This window comes from Etheostoma cragini, chromosome 4 (genome assembly GCF_013103735.1).
Source record: "Etheostoma cragini isolate CJK2018 chromosome 4, CSU_Ecrag_1.0, whole genome shotgun sequence".
NCBI lineage: Eukaryota > Metazoa > Chordata > Actinopteri > Perciformes > Percidae > Etheostoma > Etheostoma cragini.
Genome location: NC_048410.1, coordinates 16568637 through 16596011, shown reverse-complemented (window position 1 = coordinate 16596011; position 27375 = coordinate 16568637). Strand labels below are relative to the sequence as shown.

Sequence of the window (27375 nt, the reverse complement as noted above, 5' to 3'; positions counted from 1 at the left end):
GTGTGTGTATGTGTGTGTGTGTGTGTGTGTGTGTATGTGTGTGTGTATGTGTTTTTGCATGCTTGTGTGCACACCCCAGGGCATGGCGGAGGCACAGAGTGTCTTCTGTAATTATAAAATCATTAGCAGGTGTCTAGAGGAGATATGAATATGACTGTAATCTGTCCCCACCCATGATGGAGCGCTTGTCTCACACTCAAATGTCAACCTGTCTCAGCCAGCCCATTGAGGGAGCTCACAGATTCAAATTCAAAAGATTTAGTCCCAGTGACCACACTCTGTCATTACATGTACCCCAAAATATGTCAGCTGTTATGTAGGCTACTAGGCATTTTTCAATAATGGATGGTTACCATATGCTTTACTGGATAAATCATCCGTCAAGGTCCTCCTCACATATTATTTATTTATTTATTAATTAATTCAGGACAATGCACATTGATGAACATGTACAGCAGTACACCTAGAAATGCCAGATTGTAGCCCAAGGGCTAATTTCCATCTGCATTCCATTAGGCAGGTTGAAGTTACAATAAAAAAGACAAAATATATGCAAAAGTAACATTTAGTATATCAAACAAGAAGAAGCAAAAAGAAAAAGAAAGAAAAACAGGACAATTCATTAGTAGATGTTAAAATGGAGAGCACAGCATAGGATTAGAGGATGTTACACGTTTGGTTAGCACTAAGCCACAGCTTTACTTGGCTCTTAAAGGTGGCCAAAGTGGGAGATTACCTTATAGTTGGTTGGAAGTATGTTCCATTATGCACTACCTTTAATAGATAGTGCATTATGTTTTTCTAAAAGGAACCTCACAGTCCCCATTTACAACAACTCTGGTGATCTGAGTCTGTATTTGATAAACTCCAGCAGTGGAGGTGGCGACAGGCCATGTAGTACTCTAAATTAAGCATGTTGAGGAAAATTTACAATAATCATCAAAACTCAATAAGTTATATTTATCTACGTCATTGCAATGATTATAAAGATAGTTTTTTAATATAGAGTCTTGAGTGCCTTCTTCTACAGAAGCTCAACTGGTTTTAAGGTAGTAGAACCTAACATAGACCAGCTGGTGATGCAGTAGTTTAGATGTGAAAGTATCATTCAGTGCAGAAACATCAGAGCAGCTGCATCTGACAGAGATCCTCTGATCTGCTTAAAATTACAAAGATTGAATTTTATTCTTTTGGATTTTAACATTTTAACATGGTTTTTGAAAGAGATTCTGGAGTCTATAATCACACCTAAATACGCCAAACTTCCAAATCTTCTGTGCCCGACAACATGAACTTATGAACAAATTATGAACTTCTGGGGCTTTAAATGCTCCGACCTTCACTTGACAGGAGATTTTGAAGTATAAATGTGTAACTACAAGCAATGGATGACATTAAAATAACAGCATGTAGCGATGACAAGAAAACACGCTGGCAGAAGAACAACCTCATAGTCTGACAGACTGACAGGCATACAGACAAACAAAAGATAGACAGGCATGTATCTGGTCAGACATAAAACGAGCAGACGTAGCCCTGGCAAGGAGACAAAGTCACATTGTAATCTAGAGCAGAGGGGCGGTTTCTATAGCAACAGTAGGCATCTAACCTACGCGTCACTGCTTTTGCTGAAATCCGAAATTGGTGAGAGGAGGCTGGTATAGAGGATAGAGAGATTAGGAAAGATGAAGATAAGACAAGGCAGGGTGGAGGAGGAGGAGGAGGAGGAGGAGGAGGAGAGATGTGGCGAGGGAAGGAGGGAGGAAGCAGATCCAGATAAGGGTGAGGAGAGGGAAGGAGACGAACGCAGGAAGATTGATGTAAGGGAGGGGCTGACCTCAGTGTTTGTTTCCTGTTTGGAATTTGTTGGTACACTCAGCATGATAGATTTGATTTACTGATAGCACTTTGTGTCAGTGGAAATGTTTAGATTTTTTTTTTTGTTTCTGTGCGTGCATGTGACGCACTTGGCCTTGTACCTGATTTCACTCCATATGTACATTCACAACTGTGTCCATGCTGTAAAAATTGTTTGTGTGTATGTGTGCACTAGCAAGGTGGAGCTTGAGAGAGATGAGTGTGGGATCATTGCTGGCTTGGTGTTGTATCAGATGTGTGTTTGACCCAGACCCTGAGCCAATAGAGACCTGTGACCAGCCGCAGCAGATGGCCATGCTACCCCTGGGGGCTGCTCAAAGGGTCATGGTGGCCTAGGACTCATCCACATGGAGCCACCTCTTCTGTGCATGTCTGTGTGGTGTTTATAAAAGTGTGTGGGTGAAGGGAGAGGTAGCTCAGTGGTAGAGCAGTTGCCTGCCAATTGGAAGGTTGGTGGTTTGATTCTTGGCCCTGCGGTCCCATGTCGAAGTGTCCTTGGGCAAGACATTGAACCCTGAATTGCCCCCTGGTGCTGTTCATCAGGTTGTAAATGTGTGTGAGTAATCTGGTGAGCACCTTGTACGGCCGTAGCCTCAGCCACAGTGTATGAATATGGTGACTGGTTCCTGTACTATGTAAAAGCGCTTTGAGTAGTCGTTAAGACTACAAAAGCGCTATATAAATCCAATACATTTATCTTTGTTACATTCATGAGTAGGAGCAGTGTAACTCGAAGTGCTTACTTTTTTCAAACCAGTATATATCATAGATGTGTCGAATCATATCTGACCTACCTGCTCTGAAGCTTGTATTTACAAAATCCCACAATCCCACTCCCGGATTTATCCGCATCTGCACAACTACCACTATATGTTATAATCCATGTATTAAATGTTTATAAATGCTGAATAAGGGAATGTTTTGTAATTAAAGACTACTTACAAGATTTGCTACCAATATTTATACTTATGCAACTGCTACTATTGATTGATTGTAAGTGGGGATTCCTGTCTGTACATGATACAGGTTTTGCATGAGTAAGTGACATGTACATGAAACAGGATTTTCATGAGTAAGTAATATGTACAGGATATGGGTGCAGGAAGGTAGACACAACTGTCCATCACAACAAACAGACATGTTACAAATTCGAGATGAGTGACAAATAAGAGGAAAAACCAACTTAAAAAGTCTAAGAACTGTGTTTGGGCACCACCAGTCACCAGAAAAGCTTCAGTGCTCCTTTGCAAGTAATCTACTAGTCTTTGGAACTTTACTGGAAGGATAGCAAAGCATATGATTCACATAATTTGCATGCTAATACAACCATCTAGTGACCATTTGGAAGCATCTGCATCATTATGTATGTTCCTCCAGTAAAAAGGGATAGGTACATATAACAGTGCAACAATAAAGTATTAGCAAGGTAGGCATTTATTGGACCTATCACTTAACTCTCCCTTCCGTAATGTGTTGTATGTTTTTTTGAGTGTATTATTTGTTTGAGTAAAACTGCTGGACGGTGTCCCTCGGGTGCAAGGAACCAGGCCTTTATTTACAGGAAGCAGTCCCGAATAATGAGTTGTAATGCCACAGTAGTGAGAGTAAACTCTTTAGAAACAAGGGACCAGTCTAAGCAGGACCGGGCTCCAGATCAATCCTGCTGGCAAACACAACAACACTTTTGCTCCGCCACAGTTTCAGTAGCACTCTTTTTTTCTCTCTCTCTGCAGAGGCATGGCTATTTTTAGTACATGCAGCTCTTTTGCCACTGCACCCACCCCCACCACCACCACCCATTTCTCTCCTCTTAATTCATCCCTTCATTTCACCCAACCTCAGCCTCCATACTAACCCTCCACCTTCACCCTGTGTACAGTATTCCCTGAACCCTCAGCTCCTCTCCTTCAATCCTGACTCCTGATCTCTTTGACAGAGCTAGAATAGCAGAGGGACGGCTGGTAAGTTGAGGAGACATGTCGGGGCCAGATTCTGCTCCTCCTCCATCTATCTTGTCCATGCTCATTACCCAAAGATACAAGCTGCGTCCAGGCTGGTCCGCCCCATGTTCGGTGTCAGTGTGAGTTTTGATCATACAGTGTTTCTTTGGTGAGTTGTTAGGGACTGAGAGGACCTGATGACTAACTCTCTGATTGGCACTGGAGGCCAGCCAAGACCCTGGTTGTGGTGTGTAGAGAAGCTCTCATGCCGAAGGGAGCTGGGAGAAAGCTGGGGCTGACAGAGAAAGAGAATACTTGTGCATTTAAGTGTGTGTGTGTGTGTGTGTGTGTACGTGTGTGCGTGCGTGTGTGTGCGTGTTTGTGTGTTTCTGTAGAAACAACAATGTTAAACAAAAATATGAAAATAGTGAAGAGCAAACTGGTGAAAGTGTGCAAGAGAAAAACAGAAATTGAGACAAAATAAGTCCTTAAGTTGTGTTTAAGACTCACCTTACCTGTACAGTAGACTGTCTCGTTTTCCTAATCAGACCATGACCACAGCTCCTTCAGTGGGGGCGAGTCATGCCCTTGAGAGCACGTCCTCAGCCAGCCTCCTCATGATAATGAGGCAGGCCCCACAGACGCTGCTCGCTGCTTGCTGCGTGCAACCCCTGCCCGCCCTCACGCCTGCCTCTACGGAAGATAAGAACGCCAGTTAAGAGAAAAAAAGGGCAGCAAGGAGACTAACAGCCTGGGTATGGGGAGTTGGTAGGAATACAGGCCAGGAGCTTTGCCTTGAGACTGGTAACTTAAGTCTATAATTAGAGCATAAAAGTGCAGCAAAATTGCATACATTTACATTATTTTGCTTAGTCTTTTTTTCTGTTTCTCTCCTTTTGTGAGAGCTTTTTACCTAGACTAAAAACACAGCCAGTTGAGGTTGATAAGACTCCCAGAGAGAGTAATATTTTGAGTTTATTCTTCTCTCACTGCATACTAAGCTCATAACACAACACATGAAAATGTTCCTACAGTGTTTTTAACACCAGTTTGAACATGTGCCACATACGTTGCATCATGTAAACAAAAGCATTGCTCAGATGCTTTACATCCTTCGATATCTCTACAGCTCACCTGCTCACTTTCTCATGTCATTCCACATCACACTACTCCTCCTGTGTTCTGTGATGCTGATTATATTCTCATGCTGAACAGTGTGATTGAATATAACCATGACTCTCTCTAGCTTGCCAACGCGAGGAGTCCGTGCTGATATAGACACTGCTATATCTTCTCTCATGAACTGTCTTTTCACTTTTCTTTTCTGCACAGGAGAATGCCATTTCATACTACGATTCCAAAGCGGACTCAGACTATGTGAGTACAGTACGGACTGCTCCCCCCCTCCCCCGTCTGCCTGCGTTACAACCCCAAATCCTACCCACTGTACTTACCACTACTTTTCCTGCAACCCCACCCCATCCCTCCCCGGCCTCCTCGGTGTTGATACCACCCTTCAGGTCACAGGCCCCTGGGATGTCTGTGTGTGTTAGTGAGGTGACACTGTTATATGGTGAGACGGAGTGACATAGCAGGGGCAGGCCGACGTGCATGTGACAGTAACTTCAGCTGTCATCCCCCAGTATTATTTTCAGTTTCTCCCTCCCCACCAACCCTAACTTTGTTGGCTGAGGATCTGAACTGCAGGGTTGTTATGCATCCACACCAATCATCAAGACACCTCAAACCCAAACGGGAGTCCTATTGTGCTTTCATACACGACGACCCCATTTCTATCAAGTGTGTCATTCACACCGAAGAATATGAACAGACTGCTGGCTGGTTAATGGCGTTACCCTTAGAAAAGCCCTCCAAGTCACTGTCGTTTGGTCTCAACACGCCACCACTCTGGCTGCAGTTCCTTCCTGGTATAGGTCACACTGGAGCTCGTGCCCTGATTGATTAAGTTTCAAGGAGGAGTGCGTTCACCAAAGCACAAAAAGATGGGAAGAGAGTGAAATAGAGAGAGGAAGAGAGTGAGGCGGAGGAGCAATAAATCATGATGTGATTTTCTCTTTGTGCATGCCACTCCTGTGATTAATGACCCAGCGCTTTAGGGCCTGTCAGCACATATAATTGGAGAACATCAGTCATCATTAACATGGCACACTGAGGCCGAGCAAGTGTCACACCCCTGACCCCCACCTCACCAACCCCACAGCCACCTAAAGACAGAAGCAGAGGTCATTCCTCATCTCTGCAACCCCACCCGCCGCCCATCAGCACTCCCAGATCTAAATCTCGATTCCTCCCACGATGACCCCTTTCAATTAAGGGTTTTACCACCGGAGTGTGTAGTAATGTGCTGTACTGTACCATCGAGTAGATATGATAAGAATTCAGGTAAGTGCTTGGCGGGCTCTCCTATCCAAACCTTGTCTCCTCTGTACTCTACCCCTTATCCTTTACTCTATACCCTTTAATTTATCCTCTTGTCATTGTACCCTTGATATTAAAAGTGCAATGTGATACTTCATTTTTTAAAACTGCCTATGTGTCAACGCATTTCTGAAGAGCATTTTATTTATTTCTCCTGCAGTTACCTTTTAGCCTCCTTTGGGTCCTTTGTATTAATCACACACAGAATGTAATGTCCTTAAATGGTGTCCTGTTGTCTGCAAGTTGAACAGTAATATGACTTTGAAGTCTTATTGGCCATTGGTTAAAACGAGGCCCCACACAGCTCACTTCCCATAAAAGATTATAACGTACGCTTCAGCTGGGAGCACGCAAAGAGTACAGATTGAAAATGCAAATATTCTTTGGTCGGCATCATTCTACTTTACTGTAATTCTTTTATCCATCTGGTAATACATTGCCCCACAGTAGTAATTTACTTTGAGGACAACCATCAAAATATAGGATTGATTATTCTAAGGTTTTTTCACTTGTGGCATACAACACGTTATATATGTTAAAGCAGCTATTTACCGATTGTAATGTGGTTTATTTATGTTTTTTTTCCTGGTTTGTTTGAAAGGCTGTTTTTCTCTCACTCGTTAATGCAGTCTTTCGAATAAACACACACACACACACGGTCCTAAGTAACAGGTTTGAGGTTATCCCTGGTTGGCTGAAAGCGGAAATGAAAGAATTTTCAAAATGTCATCTCTGGCCTCTTCAGCCTTTAATTAAACCTTGAGAACAGAGAGATAAATTTAACAAATTGGGTAATGAATCGAGCAAAACAGGTGGTGGATGGTTGAAGAAAATGAACTAATCAGTCTTTCCTGCATGGATTTATTCAGTTCCTAATTAGACGCTGCCTTGGTAAATTATGATTGGGCTCTTCTGAAGAAAAAAAAAAACCTCCCTGCCTCACATTGACAGAATTAGTGTCAGACTGAGTGATAAACAAACACCTCAACCTCACAGTTAGTGCTGTTAAAAAGCCAACATCCCTAACCTAAAGACGTTTACTATTAGTGGAGAGTCAGCCTGTGAAATCTCAAACTGTGTCAACAAAAGCTGCAGAAATCTAAAGTATTAGTTTTGATTATTTTATCATTCAGTCTTGTTTAACAACTTCTTTATTTTTTTTTATCAAAGCTCTTTTTTTTTTAGAAGAACAAGGAGTATTAAAGGTGAAAAGTCTTAAACCTCTTTAGCCTTGTGGTTATCAGACAACCTTTGTTTTTTGTAATGCAAATGTTGCATTTCAGTTTAATCTTTCTAAACGTCTATCATTGCTTTTTAGTTGTATTGAGTAAATTGAAAAACTGATAATTGGTATTTAAGTAATCTCTTCATTGAATTCCAGGGGTGTCCGCCCAGCACACATTTATTTCTCCAATATTTTCCACATGGTCATATCTCTCATGAGCTGGTCTCGGTCATGCCACTGTATTTTTCCTCATGTTGACTTTCAATGGGACTTAAGCACAACTTTCTCCCAGCTTGTCCCAACAACAGCTTGTAATTGCATTTTAATAGTCAATTAAAGTTGACCCATCAATCAATGTCTACCGTAGACATACAGTTTTGATTTAATTTCTCCAAAAAACAAACAAATCATGTCAGAATTAAACCACACTGGTTCATTAAAAAGTTTGCTGTTCTCACAGATTTATATTGAAGTAAAATGATACTCTTCAGCAGTCAGAATGCACAAGGAATGAGTTTTGTTTAAGGTTTGTGCTGTTTTCTAAGGATGCATCTAACAGGGTTTTAGTGAGAGCTACACATTGAGATCTGATCAGGAATAAACCAATAGATTGAGCCGCAGAGTGGAATTATATCTTGCTGTCATTTTTCTTCACATCCAACAATCACTTCCTCCTGTGGGAACCGGCACAGATTGGACTCCATTGATAACTTATCAAGATAAAAGCTTAAATGTCAGTTTTTCTCTTTTATCTTCTGGCTTTCTTTGATATCTGACACTTTCCTAATGTAATATGTGTGTCATCATGTACAATGGCAACCAGGAGAAGTTGTAAGTGCCAAAATATATTAGAAATATTCAGCATTAGCGCTGTTTTTTGTTCACAAGCGAGAGAGAGGGGACTGTCTGTTTTGAAATATGCTATCATTTGAGCGGGTGGTAGACTAAATCACGATTAATTGGTGTAGGATGCTAGTTATTGTTGGGGTTAATTTGTGTGGCACCTCATGTGTCTGTGATAGTCATCTCGGTTACTAATGAGAATCTCTGTTTGGTGTCTACTCTGATACCTGCTGCTGTTTTCTTATGAGTGGGAGAGAATAGAACCACATCAATCAGAAGGCAGACAAAAGGTAGAATAATTGCTATTTTTGTGCTTAACATTATCCAAAGGCTGTGTGATTCTGTGTGTGAAGACACAATATACTCTACGTACCAGAGCCCAGGTGTATGCACAATATGGGAGAGGACAAAATGCAATACTCTATTAGCATTTCATATTTGTATCCTCATTTAGATTTGTGTGTGTGTATGTTTCTGTGTGTGTGTGTGTGTGTGTGTGTGTGTGTGTGCAGACAGAGGATGGAGAAGAGGAGAACCCGCTGGAGACCTCGACATCTTTGGAGCTGGAGTTTGTGGATGATCCCAATTTTAAAAACAAGGTTAACTACTCTTCCAGTGCGGTCCAGATTCCTACAGACATATACAAAGGCTGTAAGTAATTTTTGTTTTTGATGAATACTTTTTTTGTATTAGTGTTCTGGTGGATAGTTGATTGAATGAGTGGCACTGCACAGGCTACATAAAATGTATCTGGTAACACATGTACTGAATTAGCCACTGTAGTTAAAAATGACACCTACTGCAGGGTTACCTCAAGACCCTTCGCCATACTGACTGCTGTATGAGGGCACACTGCATTTCCATTTATGTGGCCAAAAATGTGCAAACAAAGTTTATACTAAATTATAAATAAATAAACAAGTAATACACACAAACAAATCAACAACCAGTAATCAGTAATTTTTTAGGGAAATCACAAAAACATAAAACTGTGGTAGAAGATGGTTCACCATCACCTGCATCTATCTCACCGGTGTTAAGATCTAAAAACAGAGCCAAGAGGAGGTGCAGAAGTCTAGTTTTCTCTCAGATCACTTGATTTTTGACATATATTTGATATTTAACAAGAGATGGCACAAAAACACAGGCTAATCTTGGAAATACATTTTTTAATTTCTTTGAGTCCTAAAAAAAGGTGTTTTGTATGGTGAATAATCTCTCTCTGTCCTATAAGAAAATGGCAATAAGACAATTAACTTCTAATGTATAACGCATATAGAGAGGTTTACCTATATTACGCATGTACCAAGATGTCTCCTTGTGGTTTTCATACACACCCCTGGGCTGTGGATAGATGACAGTCTCCTTTTTGTGACTTGACCTCTCCCCTCACTCTCATAATGCTGGCTTGCTCTCTCCCTCCTTTTCTATCAGCCAGCACTTTAGCACACTAACATGATTTTAGATGACAGACGGTCTCTCAAACCAGATCTGTACTATATTTTTTTCCCCCTGCGTGGGCATGGTCTGCCCCACTCACGGACCCTGCCCTTTTTGCTTGGCACCGTGTTGCCCTGCGGACATAAGTAACACCCTCCTTGGTCTGCTGCTGCCAAATGGACAAAAGGGAACACATGTACCTTCCGGCAGTCTGATTTTGCTTGGCATGTTCCCTCTGTTATCCACCCCTAACCATTTAGACGCTGTGTGTCTGCCTCTTTTAAGTCTCAAAAACAAGAGCATGTACAGACAGACAGACACTCTCACAGTGGCAATTTTTCCCTTCTGTTATTGTCTGCCTTTCGCCCCCTCTTTGTAGAACAGGCAGTGTATGGCACCTGTCTGTGACAATGACCTCCAGCTGTGTCTCCAGACAAATCTTGTCAGAATTAGACACTTGGTTCAGGAGGAGATGTCAAAGGCCACAGCTAACTCACAAAAGAGCAATCAGGCCTTCACATTGTTCCCGGAGCCATTTTGTGCCAGCTCCAGTCCTCCTGTCTGAGGATATGAGTCAGAGAATAAAGGCCTCTTGATTGAGCATGTTGGAGGCTAGAAGAGTGGAGTGGTACAATGCATGGAATTAGCTTTTTCACTTTGCTTTGATGAAAAATGTTTACTATGAACGTTGTTTAGTTAGCTCCCATTGCGCTGTCCTCTGTTGGCCACTCTGCTTGGCTGAGATTGCCAACTTCAGATTTTGTGCCAATTCCATTATGCACCTGTGCAGTGTTTTAGTTGTTGCTGATAAATAGTGTTGAAAAACATGTTGCTAACAATTTTTTATAAGATGCTAAACAAAATGTCCTAGGCACAAATGTAGATATTAGCCTTTAATTTTAATGTTTTGAATGTGCCATGCCATGGAACCCCACTGATTTTACATGTCAAAGTATGTTTACAGGTTTGAGGGAAAGCTGCTGCTTACTAGGGTTGGACGGTAATACGGTATACTGCGGGGTTCCAATATCGTTGTTAAAAAATGCAATGCACTCATATAGGAGACAAGGATTAAATATGGAATATAATTTATTTAGTGTCTAAAATTCTTATGTGTGGTTGTCATCATGTGACAGTGTGGAGGAGAGGGGGAAAGATGGCAAGTGTTTGGTATTCAGTTTCTGAACAGTGTAGGCACAAGCCAACAGTTTGGTGACTCCATCTGAGCGTTACGTCATCATTTTTAATTAGTTAGGGTAATACCTGCCCAACACTACTGCTTACCGGTATGTAAAAGTTGTACAAAGCATTTTGTGTCTCCAGACACTTGTAAAGTCAAGTTTAGAAATGTAATAAAGCTGGAGGTGTGGAGATAGAAAGTAGGGAGCTTATCAGACCTCTGTCGCCTGCTCTTCAACTCTGATTGAGGCTAGCGGTAAGAGGTTACATTGACCTCTACTAGAACAACACACACATGAATCTCCAACCAAACTGCCAAGTTGCATTGCGAGTAACGTAGCATCAAGTTTTGACAAGGAAGAAGAATGTGCTGAATAAAAAAGATATGTCTCTGTTTCTACAGCATTGATTTTGATCCTTTTTGTAATGTTTTTACCTCAAAAGTATGGCAATTCCATAGGAGAGCATAGCTAGCTAAGCTTTTTATTTATTTATTTAGGTTCATATCATGGGAGCTATCATGATTTTCTTTTTTGCACCATGGTTATCTGTATGTTGTGTTCTGCTCTGGTCCCCCCATTGGGAGCCTGCAGAGTGCCTTGAAGAGGATTTCGGAGAAACCTAATGTGGGTGGATTGTTGTCCACTGGGTCTGTAGAGGTCTGGAACCACGGTACATCTGTGGGTTTAGCATTAGCAGAAGAGAAGGAGTTTGAGTGGGTAGATTCAGCCCTCGTTCCTCAGGGGGACACCAGAGGAAAGGCAGAGAAATAAAAAAAGTTTAGGAAGAATTGAACACAGTCCAAAGCACAGCATATTGTTCAACAGTTTCTGTAAAGTGTTGTTTATTAGCACTCACTTACATTTTGTTGTTGGAGTAGCTTGCTTTGAATTGTACACATTGTTAACGCAATGAATGAATTGACTATTTTCCCAAAAATGGCAGCGTGATTTTTCATTCACATCAAAATGGTAGTACTTTGGGATGGACTGAGAGAGAGAGAGAGAGAGAGAGAGACAGAAAGAAGGAAAGATAGAAAGAAAAGGGGTGAGAGGAGAGAGACACGTTAATAATAGAAACCATTTAGAGCAAAAAAAGCATTTTTTTCCCTTTTTTTATTGTGATCCTTTCAGCAGCTAAATGAGGCGGTGCATGCGTCCTGGTTTGATTTGTCTGCTAGGCCCCATGTCCGTTTATTGAGATTGAGAGTGTTCCCTGAGCGCAGTAATGAACCATTTTATGATTCATTATCCCACTGCTGATTCCCACTGCCAAGTCTGCAAACTTTCTAATTAGCTTAGGTCAAATATTCATACAGTTTTTCTCTAATTATCGTTGCTTATTAAAGAATGGACATTGCAACACAGCCACAGAGGAATAAATTGATGTGGGTGGTGTCATCTATGGAGAAACAGGTTATATTCTCCAAGCAAATGCTACAGAAATGGTGAGAAAGAGGCAGGGATTTATAAAATAATAGCAGAGAAAGGGCTGGAAATATAATCTTTAAAACGATCACTGAAAAATAGGGATGTAAACAGCGATGGAATATAGAAATTATTCATTGGCAACTATTTTGTAGATTCTGGGGAATCTCGCTGGTAATTGGACCGAGTTCATACGGTAGATTGAGGATACTAATCCAGATTGGTTCATTCCACAGTTGCATGGCCAGTGGCCATTATAAGGTATTGAAAATATAGAAGTTGTAAATATGCCTTTAAAAAAAAAAACAAAGGTAGCAATTATATGTGTATAGTGTACACATGGTGTGTGACTGCATTGGAGTAGAATAAGCAGCCACTGTTCCCAGCAGGGAATAAAGAAAACCGCCAGTGAATGTGGGAAACCCTTTCATTGAATCTGAAGTTTAAATCCGCAGCATGCAGCGCCTTCTCCGGCGGCCTAACATCATCTTGTCAGTTTGCTATTGTAGTCAGGCACAGTCACCAACTTGGATATCACAAATGAATGGCGGGAACTGGCTAACTGTGTGTGCACATGAAAGAGCAGAGCTTAAAATTTTTTGCATGGAGTGATTAAGCCTCCCACCCACCCATCTCACACACACACACACACACACACACACACAACCAATGATTACCACCCTTCCCTGTACTTGATTCTCCGATTGCGCCTTTCTAAGTTTTAGGACCATACTGCTAGTTTAACTTTACTTATTGCAAACATACAATCATCCTTTAAGATTGATTTTGGTAGCAGCGGAAAAAAACTGTTAGCACTACACTGATGTATCATCACCTTTTAAGTTGAAATGGTAAAACCTGTTAGCAATGAGTGGCTTATTTACACATCTAGCAGAGACGCATAATATTAGCATTCTTTTGGATTTGTGTTTAATAGATGTGAGTCAAATATGAGGTCTACTTGTTGTTTTTGCTCTCCACTATCTCCTGGGGGAATTTTAATCCTTACCTGCTAATTGTTGCACTATGTTATCCAGCTAGTGTCTGTCTGAAAAAAAATGTTATGCTTTGGAGAGTGGTCAGCAATAATATGTGGGCTAGGCCTTTTTTTTTTTTTTTCAGTTAAAAAAAATCCAGAATCAGTACCTAAACCAGCAGCAAGCCTGTCCCTTTGAATAGTAGCCTCCATTTTGCTACTGCTCTCTGCGTCTGTGGTTGGATCCCCTCTGGGAAGCTCCTAGCAAAAAATCATCCAATTCACCTTTTTGTAAAGAACAAATTGCATGGGGTATAATTAATGTGCAGTGGAAAATTGAGTGCAACAGATACAGCAGATAGAGGGTCAACGCAGAGTCGTATGTGATTTTAAAAGAAGAGAAAGATTTGCATTTGCTGGGATTCATAGGAGTGAAACTACCTCTGATGTCTCTCATCTTGTTCAAAATGGATCTGGAGAGAAGTAATCTCACCTAGGGACAAAGGGAACTTTTAATAGACGGACTCAGGTCTGTTCACAAAGGGAAGGTAATTCCATATTAAATTCTGTAGCCCCAATTAGTGATTGTTCCCACTTCACTTTTCCCACTTTGCCATATATTTCTATAACAGCATGCTACATTTGTAATTTTAAAGTCATGAGTTGGGAATCCAAGCTTCAGCTAAATGTTAAATGTTGTGTGTGTGTGTGTGTGTGTGTGTGTGTGTGTGTGTGTGTGTGTGTGTGTGTGTGTGTGTGTGTGTGTGTGTGCACGCACAGTACATGCAGCTTGTATTTGTTTCACACACTGAAGCTTTCCTGTCCACCAACTCACACCACGCTGGAGAACTCAGCCCGTCTCAACATCAAACCAGATTTAAATGTGTGGAAAGAAAGCCAAAGTGATTTGTAAAAAAAAGTAATAGAGAGGGGGTTGGGGTGGTATAAGGGAAATGAGATTTTAAAACTTAAACCAAAAGAGAAGAAGACAGTATAAACACTGCGGGCTGTATTAGAATTACAGACTCCATCTTTCTCTCTCTTCCCCTGACCCATCCACCCCTGTAGTGTATGCCCGGTGAAGGGGCACTATCATTTACCAGCACACTAATTAGAACAGTCAGCACAGCACAACTCCACTTCACTCACCACCAGGCTCACAAATTACATTTCATGTGTTAGTTATTTACTGCTCTTCTTTTAATTAGAAAGAATATTTGGAGGGGCTCTCTGGAGGTGTTGTGAAATCTCTCCCTTCTTTCTTCTTCTGTATATTGAATAATCATCCCTCTTCAGAGAAATACCATGTGTGCGCTCCCCCTCGCAGTCTGAGATTACCATTTAGCAAAACGGAGGTAGTCTAAATGCTATTCCAAAGTGAAACTGCTTGAATCTTCACATGAATTTTAATTATAATTAGTCAGTTTGCTGTTTTAGTGGCGAATAAATTCCTGGAGATCTGTTTTGTAAAGCACGTTCTGCAAAGAATACAAATTAGGTTATACAGTATCTTCTGGACATTATTTTTCCCAGCCAAGGCTACATGAAGACATATTTTTTCTCTAGGAAGCCTTAGACTTTGTTTTACCTTGTCTTTGTGGTTGTGTGAGCTGCTGCCAGTTCCTGTTGCTGCTGTTTTCTCTGCAGGACGAAAGGTTTAATGTTCAGGCTCTTTAACACCCAGCCAAGTCACAAAGCAGCCCTAAAAGAAGAGAATAGAAGGAGAGACAGAGAGTAAACAGGAGAAAGGGGATTGGGTTGACAATACAGAGAGACACAGAAGGCGCTGGTCTGTGAAGACTTGTGAAGAAATGTGCAGAAAGGTGTGGTTTTATCACTAAATTGCAACAAAACATTTTCTCAACTTTGGTGTTGTTTGAGAACGGCTCACATGGAGCTCCTTCATTTATTTTAATTTAGTTGCTGGAAATACATTTTGCTGCCGAATTTTGTAACAATACTATGAGCACCGAAAAACACAACCCTTTCCATCTTTCTCGTTTTTGGTTGGAAGCAAAAGAAGCAGATATCTAAGGTAAGGTCAGATTTAAAAAAACTTTGAGTTAAATGATCAATGGTTTAATCTGAGCTGTAAATTGTCAATGAATTATAAATAATGATCTTTCTGTCTGTCTGGATAATAACTCACTGAGATTCAAAATAGGCGGTATTTATCTCAGTCTGTTTATTAAAAAGCAGAATATGTAAATACTTTATGGTGATGTCGATGATAATGGTTATGACTCTTCAAACAGACTTAGCTAATAGCTTCAGACATCCACCATTATGAATGTCTTATGAGAGACCCCGTCTGTTTTGGTCTGATAGATTTCAGTCCACTGTGCCTTTTTACTCCTCAGTGTGTACAGTAAATGCATCCGCCTATTTCTTTAATGTTGTATTAATACAGAGCGTAAGGCACAGATCGGTTAAGATGGCTCTTTATCTTGGGTACATCACTGTGAATAATGTGTGTGTGAGGGTTTGGGGGGTGGGGTCATAGGATAGGGGGTTGAGAAATGATCTCATGCAGAGATGCTCCATAAATCTCACTCATGATTGTTACCCTACTTGGTGTGCAGTCTTGCTCCATAAAGGGGCAAAGCCAAGGGTGCTCTATATGTCAGGGGAGCGGCGTGCTGATGAATTGCCTTTTAAAGATATCAGAGAGAGGCGCGTTTCACGTGAAAGATGAGCCCAGCACAGCGCTCGGAGGCCCTGTCTCCCTGTGTGAGCATACATCCCCCCAAGGGAAATTTGTCTTTTTATCAACTGTCCAGAGAAGTCACAGCATATCTTAAATGAATAAATCAAAGAGAATTAGTTTGCTCTGTTGTCTTATCTCTCTCTGATGTGCCCGGTTTTTTTCTGAAAAGACACCTGTGTGTGTGTGTGTGTGTCTGTGTGTGTGTGTGTGTGTGTGTGTGTGTGTGTGTGTGTGTGTGTGTGTGTGTGTGTCCGTGTTTGTGTGTCCGTGTGTGGGTCCAGACAGTAAAGCTAGCTCACATCTACTGTACATCTGCCTTTTTTAGTTTTAGCTGGCATTATAAACACACATACACTTTGGTCTGTATTATCAACCCTTGATTGATAGACCAAGACTGACCAACACTTGGGTGTGAATAAAGACACACACTTCCACCATCAGTTGGGACAATAAAGTTGAAAGTTGCTTGTGTGTGTGCGTGCACCCAAGGGCAGCAGTGCAGCTGACAATCCTTGCATAGCAAGAGTTTGGTTGATATCTTGATGTTAGTCAAGGTAGCTGAGATGGTGCTAGTTTGAAATAAAGAGGACACATGATGTTATTTTTGCCCTTAGCCTGTCTGGGACAGCTGTCATTACAGACCCAGTGCCTCTCTAGATAAGAGCGCCCAGGATTTCACAGCGCAACGGCTGCCGCCGCACCAACCTGATATGATACCTCATGCTTAAAGGATAATACTTTTTGCACATTAATCAGATGGCTTTTTGATCATAGAGTATTCCACAGCATTGATGAAATTGAAATGGTTTGGACCCATGATAATCTCCACACACAAACATCAGTAAAATATACCCACTGGTCCCGCTGAAATTAATTTTAGAGTCATGGGAGCAACTGCGGCAAGTTTGATACTTCACAGTTAAATTTGCAGAGATACTGAAGGTCTCCTTTTAGATCTTCAGACCATCTGGACTGTTGGATAATGTAAACTCTGTGTTGTGAGAGATAGAACATAGAGCTGTTTCACTTTCTGATTCTGGAAAAAACACAATTAAGTTTGCAGCAGAAATGTCACTGGGACACATTCTTCAGGAATTAGTCCTCAAATAACCACGCAACAAATAGCAGAAAAAGCATTTTATTAATAAATTTGACATGAAAATTTCATTTTATGAGGTGTTTTAACATTAATATGCATCCCCCCAGCCTGACTATGGTCCCCCAGTGGCTAGAAATGGCAAAAGGGTATAAACCAAGGCCTGGGTATCCTGCTCTGCCTTTGAGAAAATTAAAGCTCAGATGGGCCGATCTGGAATCTAATCTTATCGATCTGGGGTTACCTCCCCTTTCTCTGCTCTGCCCTCCCAGAGAATTTGGCCCAACCATGAGAGAGAGATATCACAGCTTTTAAACGAGAAAAGTGGCAGTTGGTCAAGGCCACACCCCCAGCCTCAACCTTGCCCCCAAGCCCCCCCTTCCCTCAACAGCTACAGACTCAGCAATGGCACATCCTAAGGAAAGCTCATTGTGGGACTGGCTCTAGTGGCTGTAATTCTGCACTAAGGTGGAATTTTGGGAAAGATACTTCAGATATGGTATTAGGGGACCTCAAAGATCTATACATAAAAGCATCTAAAGAGCACCATGTCATGGGACCTTTAAGTAATGTTATATGGTTGTGATATTTCAGAGTTTCTTTTGTTACAGTAAAGGAGGTGAGCAGTGGATGGGAAAAGGTTGGTGACGTGTTTCACACGTATAAACTGACAACACGGGGAAAGTGGATAATGATCGTATATTTGTGAAATTCAAACCAGGGGTTTAACAACGCTGGACTTGTCGGTTCAGAAGCTTGGCTAGTTTTTGGTGGCTGAGTAATTAAATCAGAGAAGTGAGTGAAGTTCTCCTATGCTCAATGCCTTTTCTTTTTTTCTCTTTAATCAGGTGGCTATTAAACCTCTGATCGCACTCCCCATTTTCTGCTTTCAGCTTAGACTGAAAACATGTTTGTGGGTTTGCGTGCCACGCGTGCACGTTGTTAGACATAGAAAAAGATAAACTGGATCAAAGTGTGAAAGAAAAAGGACAGTGTAAATACAATATTAAGTAATACAATTCTGAGTAAGAGAGGAAACAAGACACAAATTGTCACGGACTTAGTATTATTCCAATTCTTGTTGACTAAATGATGAATACTTCACTCCACAAGCATAAATCAATTTCCTAGAGTATATTTGACCTATGAGATATAGCTGTGCCCTTATGGTTTAACTTAAAACACACACGTTAAAGCAAGAAGCGGCACATTCACAGGGTTTTGCTTTTTCATCATCACAAATCCTCTTAACACAAACACACAACAAAAATTCTGAAGTGGCTTCTGCCTCCACATGCTGCGAGTGACATATGACCTCCTCCAAGGCCGTCTAAGATTCCTCCTGCACTCGTTCGAGATCACCCAGATTATACTGATGCTCGGCCACCGCCGTCGGAGCCGCCTCATGCCTCCATTCTTATGAACTCAGCGTACTGCTGCTGGCACGGACAAGGTTGTCCAGCAAGGAGAGTTGACCTTTAGGCTACTAACAGAGAGATGTTTTGCAATTTGGTTACACTATATTTAGGGCTCATCGTTTTCATTTGTTATTTAAAAATCAAGAAATAGTATCGATTTGTTATGAATACTGGAAAAACAGGTGTAAAAAAATCAATAATACAAAACTAGGTTTACATCAGCCTTTTTAGACTTACTATAAAGAATTATGGCACATAATAAGTGATAATTTACGTTCTCATTTTTTACAAACAGAAGCATATTTTGATTGTGCTCATTTCAAGAGGATCTTGAATTCTTTCTTCTGATAACTGGGGTTTATAGTATCCTATGCAAGAGAAATCACAACATTTTGACTGCATGGGGACATTAAAATCTGGGTGAAGATGGGTTAAAACTTCATTGTCTCCTTTTTTCTGTCTTAACTGATCCAACAAAAAAACATTGATCCTTTGCCATTTTTCAATTACCCTTTGCAAGTCTGATTGGGTGTGTTTATCGATGTGTGTTCCTACAGCCCCAGTCATCCTAAACGAGTTAAACTGGACCCAGGCGCTGGAGAGGGTCTTTATCGAAAACCGTAAGGAGGACAGCTCTCTGCGCTGGCAGGTGTTTGGCAGTGCCACAGGAGTGACTCGATACTACCCAGGTAGGCCACAGAGTACTGAGTCAACAGTCTGCCATATAACTCACGGCAAGATAAAGTCTAAATTGACCCTAGGGCTCCTCAGCTGCAGAACATTGGCAATCTCTTATCAGATGGCTGTACTGGTATCTGGATAGACAGAATTAAATTATGATTACTTTGATCTAATCTGATATAAAATATCCTACACGGTACAGCATATAACTTATTTTCTTCTCTCTCCAGCCACTCCATGGAGGGCACCTAACAAGATTGACCTGTACGACGTGCGCAGGAGACCTTGGTAAGTGCCATGTTCATCAGGACCTGGTTCAGTGCGATTTCATTTCTTTTCTTCCACTATTATTGCCTATTGTCCATTTTATGAAGAATACCTTAAAAAAAAGGACCCATCATTTTCGTCATTTTTTAACAAATGAAGTTTTCAGAGGTAATTATTTCCTAAATCGGCACATTTGGACTCTTTGGGGGCATTGATGGAGATAGAAAGAATGTTAATAATTTACCATACTTCTGAAAATAATTTACCATACTTCTGAAAACTAACTTAGGCCAGCTTTTTGTAAAATATAGAAGAAGAGATCATTTTGAATTAAATCATTTAATTTAAGTGTTTATAATAGAGAGAGAGATAGGCAGAGAGAGAGAGAGAGCAATAGGAAGAATTACAATAAGAAATAAGTACATTATAAACACATTTTACTCAACTTAATCATCTCTAGATGTTTAGAGAATAAACATCTTAATTTGACCTTAAATATTCCTGTGTTCCAACACAGGGATCCACCTTCCAAGGTGTGAGTGTTCGGCAACAGATAATCGAGCTGAGTGTTGAGAGCAAAGGAGATAGCTTCTAACCAATACAAACAGCAAAGACAGAGTAAAATTGCAGAAATCTAACATACACAACACCTATGTTGTCAGCAGCAGCAGCACTGTCATGCTGTCTTAAAATTGTAAAACTATTGTGACCTGAGTCCTCACACACACATGCTGTAAGCACATTAGATTTCCATGTATGTTATAATGGAGGTAACCGTACATTTTGCCACTGCAAGTGGATTTTGTTAAACTTTTTTTTTTACTTCTTAATTCTTTGCTCACTTCTGGAATAAAAAGGAGTAAAATACTTATTAGTCTGTATCATTGACGTTCCACTTCCGGGATTTATCCATTGCCGTGGGCTTCCTTTGTGTTGGCATTTTAAACAACGGTTAATTCATGAGGACTATGGTTAACCTTTTCGCTGATCTCTGCCTGGTTAATCCAGACAGCTATTTGAGATTTCTGTTACACGACTAAAACAACTTTTAAACGTACACATGTTCCACCCAAACAAGTTTCCTTCCAAGCCTATTTTGCAACTGCAACGCTGCTTTTCTCCGCCGCTTAGCACTGCCGCTTATCACTGCCGCTTATCACCACCCAAGACGATTGTGGTTGGTTTAAGGAAATGCCAATAAACCAAAGCACGTTTTCCTCCCATCCCATCCAGTGCGCTTTGGAGGAGGGTCTGGCAGAGTGAGGCCACATACTTACGTACAACTATTTTCAATAATTACATGTACTTTCTTCACTGCACTACTCTAAAATAATCTCTACAACAGCAACAATGTATGCATCAATGCATCAATTTAAAAAAAAAAAATGCATCTGGCAATGTCTTTATTTAAAACAAGTAACCCTTTTTTAATGTGTTTTCCTGAACCGGCTGCTTAAGGGCTGTTTGCGTGTTTGAAGGTCTTTGTGAATGTAACCACATGCAAAAAAAAACTAAACTCTTAACTCTTAAATTCAGCCTTACATGAGGGTTGCTGTACAGTGGTTTATCTCTGGCTCCCGTAGAGCCTGGAGCTAAATAAAGGGTATTGTTTAGTAGAATGAGATCAAAGCATTTTCCCGGCCCGTATTTCTCTTAGTAAGAGATAATGTTGATGCATTGTCTTTTGCTACAAGGACAAAGCAAGATAGAGGCTAATGTTTTAGTTTGAAGTGCCCACCTTTGCCTGTGGTTCTCTGTGCAACAGCTGATCGCTGCACAGAGTGCCGGGGCGGGCGAATGTGATGGGCTGGACAGAACTGGGCTGCATTCAGCCAAACAGCCCCTTCACCAAGCTTTCTGTCCACCCTTCCACGTTCAATCTACCTGCCGTTGTCACATCGGCTTTGTGGCAGCCCTGCCTGTTGCCTGGTTACAGGTTGGAGTGAACTGGACATAATCATGACAGCAATGTTGATTAGACCCGACCCCTTTTTCCCTCTCTGTCTGGATCCAGCTCAACCTGAGTGTTTGTTTGAGGTCAGCCCAGACTGTCGGATGAAGTCATCAAGCTCAGACCAAACATATAAAAAGGACAAGCAAAAGAAGTCTTTAAATTCTGGTGATTCAAGATTGAAAATACATAATCTTTAAATGTAGCAGCGTCTGAAAGAGAATTCATCCATTCATCTTTAGAAGTAAATTAAATGGAACTTCAGTTGCTCATGTGGGGTTAAAAGGCAAAGTCACATAACAACATAAATACCTATAAAATAAAACCATTTATAAAAACAACATATGACTATATTTTATAACATAACTGTTAAAAAGAACCATTCAAAAGATAACATCAAAACAAATCAATTATAATCACAGCTTACAACCTCCTTACTGTACAAAGTTGTGGTTGTACTGTTGTATCCCTTGTTGGATAAAAGAAGAATAATTATCAGAAGACTAATTAATACGTTAACGATGTACTAAAAAATGCAGACATATTCAGATATGACTGAAGAATTTAATCCGTCAGTCAGTTTTGAGGTGATAGCAGGTTCTCTTTGGCTGACATTTTAAATAAAAGTGATGGCCTATTACCTCAACGTATCTGCAATCATCAGACTAGCAAGGTGGTCCCTGACAGTTTAATTAAGTTAACACCATAAGTCTCCCTAGTGCTCCACTGTCATAGTAGCCAACAGTGTAAACATGAAAAATGCTGGAAAACACATGGTTCAGTGTAACAGGATAAGTTAAAACAAGGACCCTGTCTCTGATCTGTCAGTGCTACAAACAACGTACACACAAGTTTAATTTTCTTACACATGTTTTGACTGGGGGACTCCTCCCGGAGACAGAAAGGAACAAGAAAAAAGAAAGATGAGGGGCACTGCTGAGCGGCAGCAGTGTGTGTGACAAGGATAGACAGAGGAAGAGGTGTATTTTTGCAGGAAAACCTTGTCGCCCCCCTGGTCTTCCATGTTTGTCACTCTTGTCGAGCTTTATTTCATGTCGGAGCCTTCGACATTACCGTGGCCCGTTGCTTAGCAACTTGTGCCCAGCTGCGCGGAGTAGCGGGACCGTGGCAGGGAGTGTCATGATATGTCAGGTCACACTTGTGTGATTATAGTCTAACATGCTGTCTCCCCGGCTGACACTCTGTGGCAAGGTCAGCCAATCACACACGTTCACAGGGGTTAGGTAAGCCTGTCATTAGCGATCATGTGACAGAAGTACAAGAGTTAGCAGCGTCCGTCACGAGGACGGTAACCCAACCGACAACATGAGCATCTACACGACGGATGGTCATGCAACTGTTGTGCATGAGTTGTGGTTTTCTTAGCAGACCAAACATCTATGCTCCCTGGAGAACGCTAATGTGGGGAGCACTACATGTCATTGCAGAAAAATAAAGTTAAATTTACAATTTTGAGAAAATAAGCACACAAGTAAAAACAAACACCAAGAATAAACATACAGGTGTGAACAACATACAACAAAACAGCTTAAAATGCATGTACAGTAAATAATGTACAAGCACATCAGTACTCCTACCCTCACAAACAGATCACATGTGCTGATTAAATGCCCGATAGATACTGGAACTTTACAAATATCACTTTAGAAACTGGAATGACACAGATGCCATCACAGGAACATGCTTTTACTGACCCTGTCACCAAGAACAGTCTCCCAGTCAAAGGTTTGAGTTACTATTAAGAGTAAAAATATGGGGCCAGAATTCCCGACAAGTTTGTGGCGTGATAGACAAGAGGCTTTCCTGAGATGGATGGATGGTGCCGTGGCTGACCCGTCCAATGCTGTCCAGGTGCAACTCGGTGGAAAAAGATCAGAGGGCCGCATGCCTCCACAGATGGACTTGCTCCCTGTCGGCTCCCCCATCAACAGCCCCAGGAAAATTAATGGTCCAGTCAACACACTTAATTGTCTCCAATTGCTCTGACATTAATTATTAACATTTGTCCATTACAATGTCTGTTCGTGTTATCAAGGTAAGCGAAGCAGAGGGTGAAGTGAGGCAGACGGAGAAGGAAAAGCATAGGAGCAAGGAGAGAAATAACCAGAGACAGGCATGAAGTCCTGTTAGCCAAGCGTTGCAAAGATCCCATTACCTTCCAGGTTCACAACAGCATGTAGGCTATATCACATATTGATTTCTTCAAAAAGTCAATCTGACCTCTTTGTAAATATTATGACTGCTGTTCAATCCTTGAATCCACCAAATACCATTACCAGTATCTCCTCCTTTCAGTCTCTTCACCCTACTTCAGGGATGAGCAGAATCAAAAGGAATGGCCAGTGTGCTATCTGTGAGACTGAAAGTTAACACAAGGCTTTAGCAGTCCAAATAAAATAGGTGACATTTTAGTTTCAGCACAAAGTATGAGAGACACAGCTGGAGAATTTTTATTTCATCTCAAAGAGCAACAGTAACCGACCATTACTTGTCTACTAATGATTGATGCTGATGTATTCCAATATGCATGACTAATTTAATATTCTGTACTTACTTGCCAGAAAGGAAAGTAGTTTAAAAAATGAGCATACCATATGTGTTCCTTTTGTGCAAACCCGAAAATCTGGAAATGAGAATCCTAGTACCAACACTTCCAATAATCAACAGAAAGTAGAATAAATAAACGGCAGACAACATCTCTTTCTCCTGCAGGCTCTCTGGGCGCTGTCCTCCTATATATTTTTTAATCTTAATTCAATCTTTATTCGCCTGCCACATCCACAGGAGCACTAAGAGAGCAGCAGTCCATAAAATAATAAGCCCATCAGCACAACACAAATCCACGCACACATGGAAGCATGCACACAAACACACCTACACACAAACATGCGCAGCTGTCATTCTGTGTTATATACAGCTCTCCCATTATTCTGTGGTTACTCTGTTAACATCTACGGTACATGTTGGTTGAATATTAGAGCTCTTACTGTGAAGAAAATGCACACATTAAAGTGTGCAAACACAATGTAAATGCTACTGTATATACATCCCACTCATTTTTTGTATGCCTTGTATTATAAACATGGTTACCAACATAGAAATATTGAAACATGAAAACACACACACACACCTACACACTCCAAACATACAGTTTCCTGTGGCACTCTTATTGTAGAACATTCAAAATGAGCTACTCCATGGATCATGCTAGATGTATCTATTGCATGTTTCTGAAATTGATGTAGTAAATAATTCCTCCAATTTAAATGTAATGCTCAACACTTTGTGGAATGGGTCATGGTGCATAAACACAATCTCCTGAGAGTTAGCCCCCCGGCACAGTTAATGTATTGATTTTACAACGCTGCGCCATGATAAAACTATTTCATGAATTCCAATGAGACTCCTTTACCAGACTGCAAAAAATACAATCACCACACCACAGAATATGCCATTGTGTTTATTGCTTGTATTATGAATTTCTTTTAGATTGATGACGCGGGGCAGGGTGTTATAAGTTGGGGGGACAAGCGATTCTAGGGGGGGCACATGTCTACCGCACACACAAGTCAGGCTTAATCTTGATTACATAAATTGTGATGGTACGAGCATGTTTACATCATGACGTACATGATGAACGTTACGACTTTCTGGTATTTCTTTATGGGTATACAAATCACTTTTGCTACTGTGACCAGACCTGTTTTTTTATAATTTATTAGCTTAATAATATATCATAAAATGAAAAAAAGCATTGGTCACTTATCCTTAGTGAATTACATGTGCAGTTGGCTGAAAGGCCTTCTGTTACAGTGGGTGAAATATTGCAAACCTCTATACTTTGCTTTTATCATTTCCCTTATCCCTTAATCTGTAAAATGTAATTACAAGCTTTTAGAGCTCAAGGTGATGTCTTACATATTGATCGTTTTGTCCAACCAACAGGCCAAAACCAAAGCAAGGTTACAGCTTTATGAAACAAAAAACAACACTAATGTTTCACGTTTTCTTTTTTTTTGCATGACTGAATTGAAATATGCCACAGTGCCTTACAGGGTTGTGACAAAAAGAGACAAGACCATAAGCTGTACACGATATAAGGTCCCTCTAGGAATGTGCATTTAAATGTATATTTTACAGAAAAACAGACTGTACAGTTCCAATTAAAATTAGAAGAAATGTTATTCCAGCATTGTCATAGTCTCTATAATATTCAGAAAGATGGTCACTTTTTGTGTTCTTAGAGGCTTCCAGGCTTCACTGTACCATATGCAATATGCTTTATGTACTTATAAGGACTAAGTAATCTTATTTCTATTTGTATTTATGTGTGCTTTCTTGGTATTGTTCCTGTAGTTGGACCTTGTCTAAAACTGGTTAGTTATTAACTGCCAGGCAGTTGCACTCGCATGGCCAACAAAGTAGCCACTACTGTACTTGTATTTGAGATATAATGTTTCACTTGAATACCTGTACATGATGCACAGGTTTAAACAGGTTGAATTAAATCACGTACTGTGTGACTCACAAGCTTTTACATTAGTTTATCTACAGTAATGAGCTGCCCACAGAGTAAAAAAACATGACATCTTGTCATATGTAAATATAAAAGTAATATCTGGAATAAAGTACTATTAGTAGTTCACCACCAGTGGTTAGATACCAACCATAACTTTGAGTGAACGGACAGAGAGGTGGTGATGGTTGTGTTGCGATGGAACAGAATGGGTGACGAGGCTCAGTTCAGCACCAGCCAGGCCCATCTGCTTGTCACCTGGCCTTGGCTCGCAGAAGACTGGGTAATGACAGGGAAAGAATGGCATCAGTGGGCAGAAGCCTAGAGGTAATTACTGACTGGAATCCATGCAGAAACAACACATCTGGATCCATGAGTCAAAATGTGGAGAATTTTACACTGATACCGGCATCAATTCATGATTTTTCTTATCTGTCAGAACCGTAGAACCGCATATCAGCCTGGAGAACGAAAATTCTTGACTCCTTCCCACTCTCTCTGATCCTGATGTTCTCTGCTTGGAGAAAATTTAATTGTACTTCAGGCAATGGAAAGAGAGAGAAAGAGAGCGGTGCTGCTACACCAAGACAATCTGTGGGGAAAATCAGCCTTGGCAGCACTCTAGTTTCAGTGTTGAGTGACGCTATCCTGGCTCATGGGTTACTCCTCTCTACTCCATCACTGCTCACACATTCCTCCCAAACCCCATTACTGCTGATCAATGCTGCCTCTTTCACAGTTAGAGAGAAATGATCTGCTTGAAGTGATTTTTTTTCTCAGCAGATTTTAGGGCCACAGCTAGCACTGTTCTCCATTGTGAGACTTTGCATTGTGATTGCAGGAGATGACCTTTAATGGCTACTGGTTATATAATAAGTATTAAGTCTGCATTGCCTGTAATTAACTTTTAGCCCCTTCAAAATAACTTGGAAGTCCCATTAAAAGATCTGTTCTCCTCTACAAAAAATAGACTTAGAAGTTAATTAAATCCTGCAATTGGTCTGCAGGTATCAGCTGTCACCAAGTCACCCTCCTTCAATCTCCAAAAGGTTTGTCTTCGTCTATGAGTCTGAGAGACATGGGCCGCATTTTGACCGAGTTTCCATCCTGCACCGACGATCTCTTTCACAAACTCCATCCGCCACTGTGTGGAGTCTCAGCCCCGTCCCGCCGCCCACCCCCACCCCTCTCCCCTCTCACTCCCTTAAATTAAGATTTCAGTAATTAAATTGATAAAAGTCATGCATGCCCGCATGCCTCATGGTTCCAGACCTGATTTCATACGCCACACAGTTATGGAGAGCTGCAGAAGTTCTACCTTTGATGTGGCATTCTTTAATATTGAAAATAATTAGATTCTCCCCTGCCCCC

General features: G+C 40.9%; 1 protein-coding gene across 4 annotated transcripts in view; it reads left to right on the top strand.

Moving 5' to 3' along the window:
• Positions 1-27375, top strand: part of cacna2d2a (calcium channel, voltage-dependent, alpha 2/delta subunit 2a) — a 162380-nt gene that overhangs the window by 85903 nt on the left and 49102 nt on the right. For 3 of the 4 annotated variants that reach the window (XR_004656261.1, XM_034868795.1, XM_034868794.1), the window contains exons 5-8: positions 5151-5195; positions 8838-8976; positions 19126-19257; positions 19480-19537. Coding sequence is in view for 3 of the 4 variants with exons in the window: in XM_034868795.1 (XP_034724686.1) it covers positions 5151-5195; positions 8838-8976; positions 19126-19257; positions 19480-19537 (374 nt within the window). In the remaining variant the exon portion in view is untranslated. The remainder of the gene's footprint in view (positions 1-5150; positions 5196-8837; positions 8977-19125; positions 19258-19479; positions 19538-27375) is intronic. The other variant, XM_034868796.1, reaches the window with a different exon arrangement.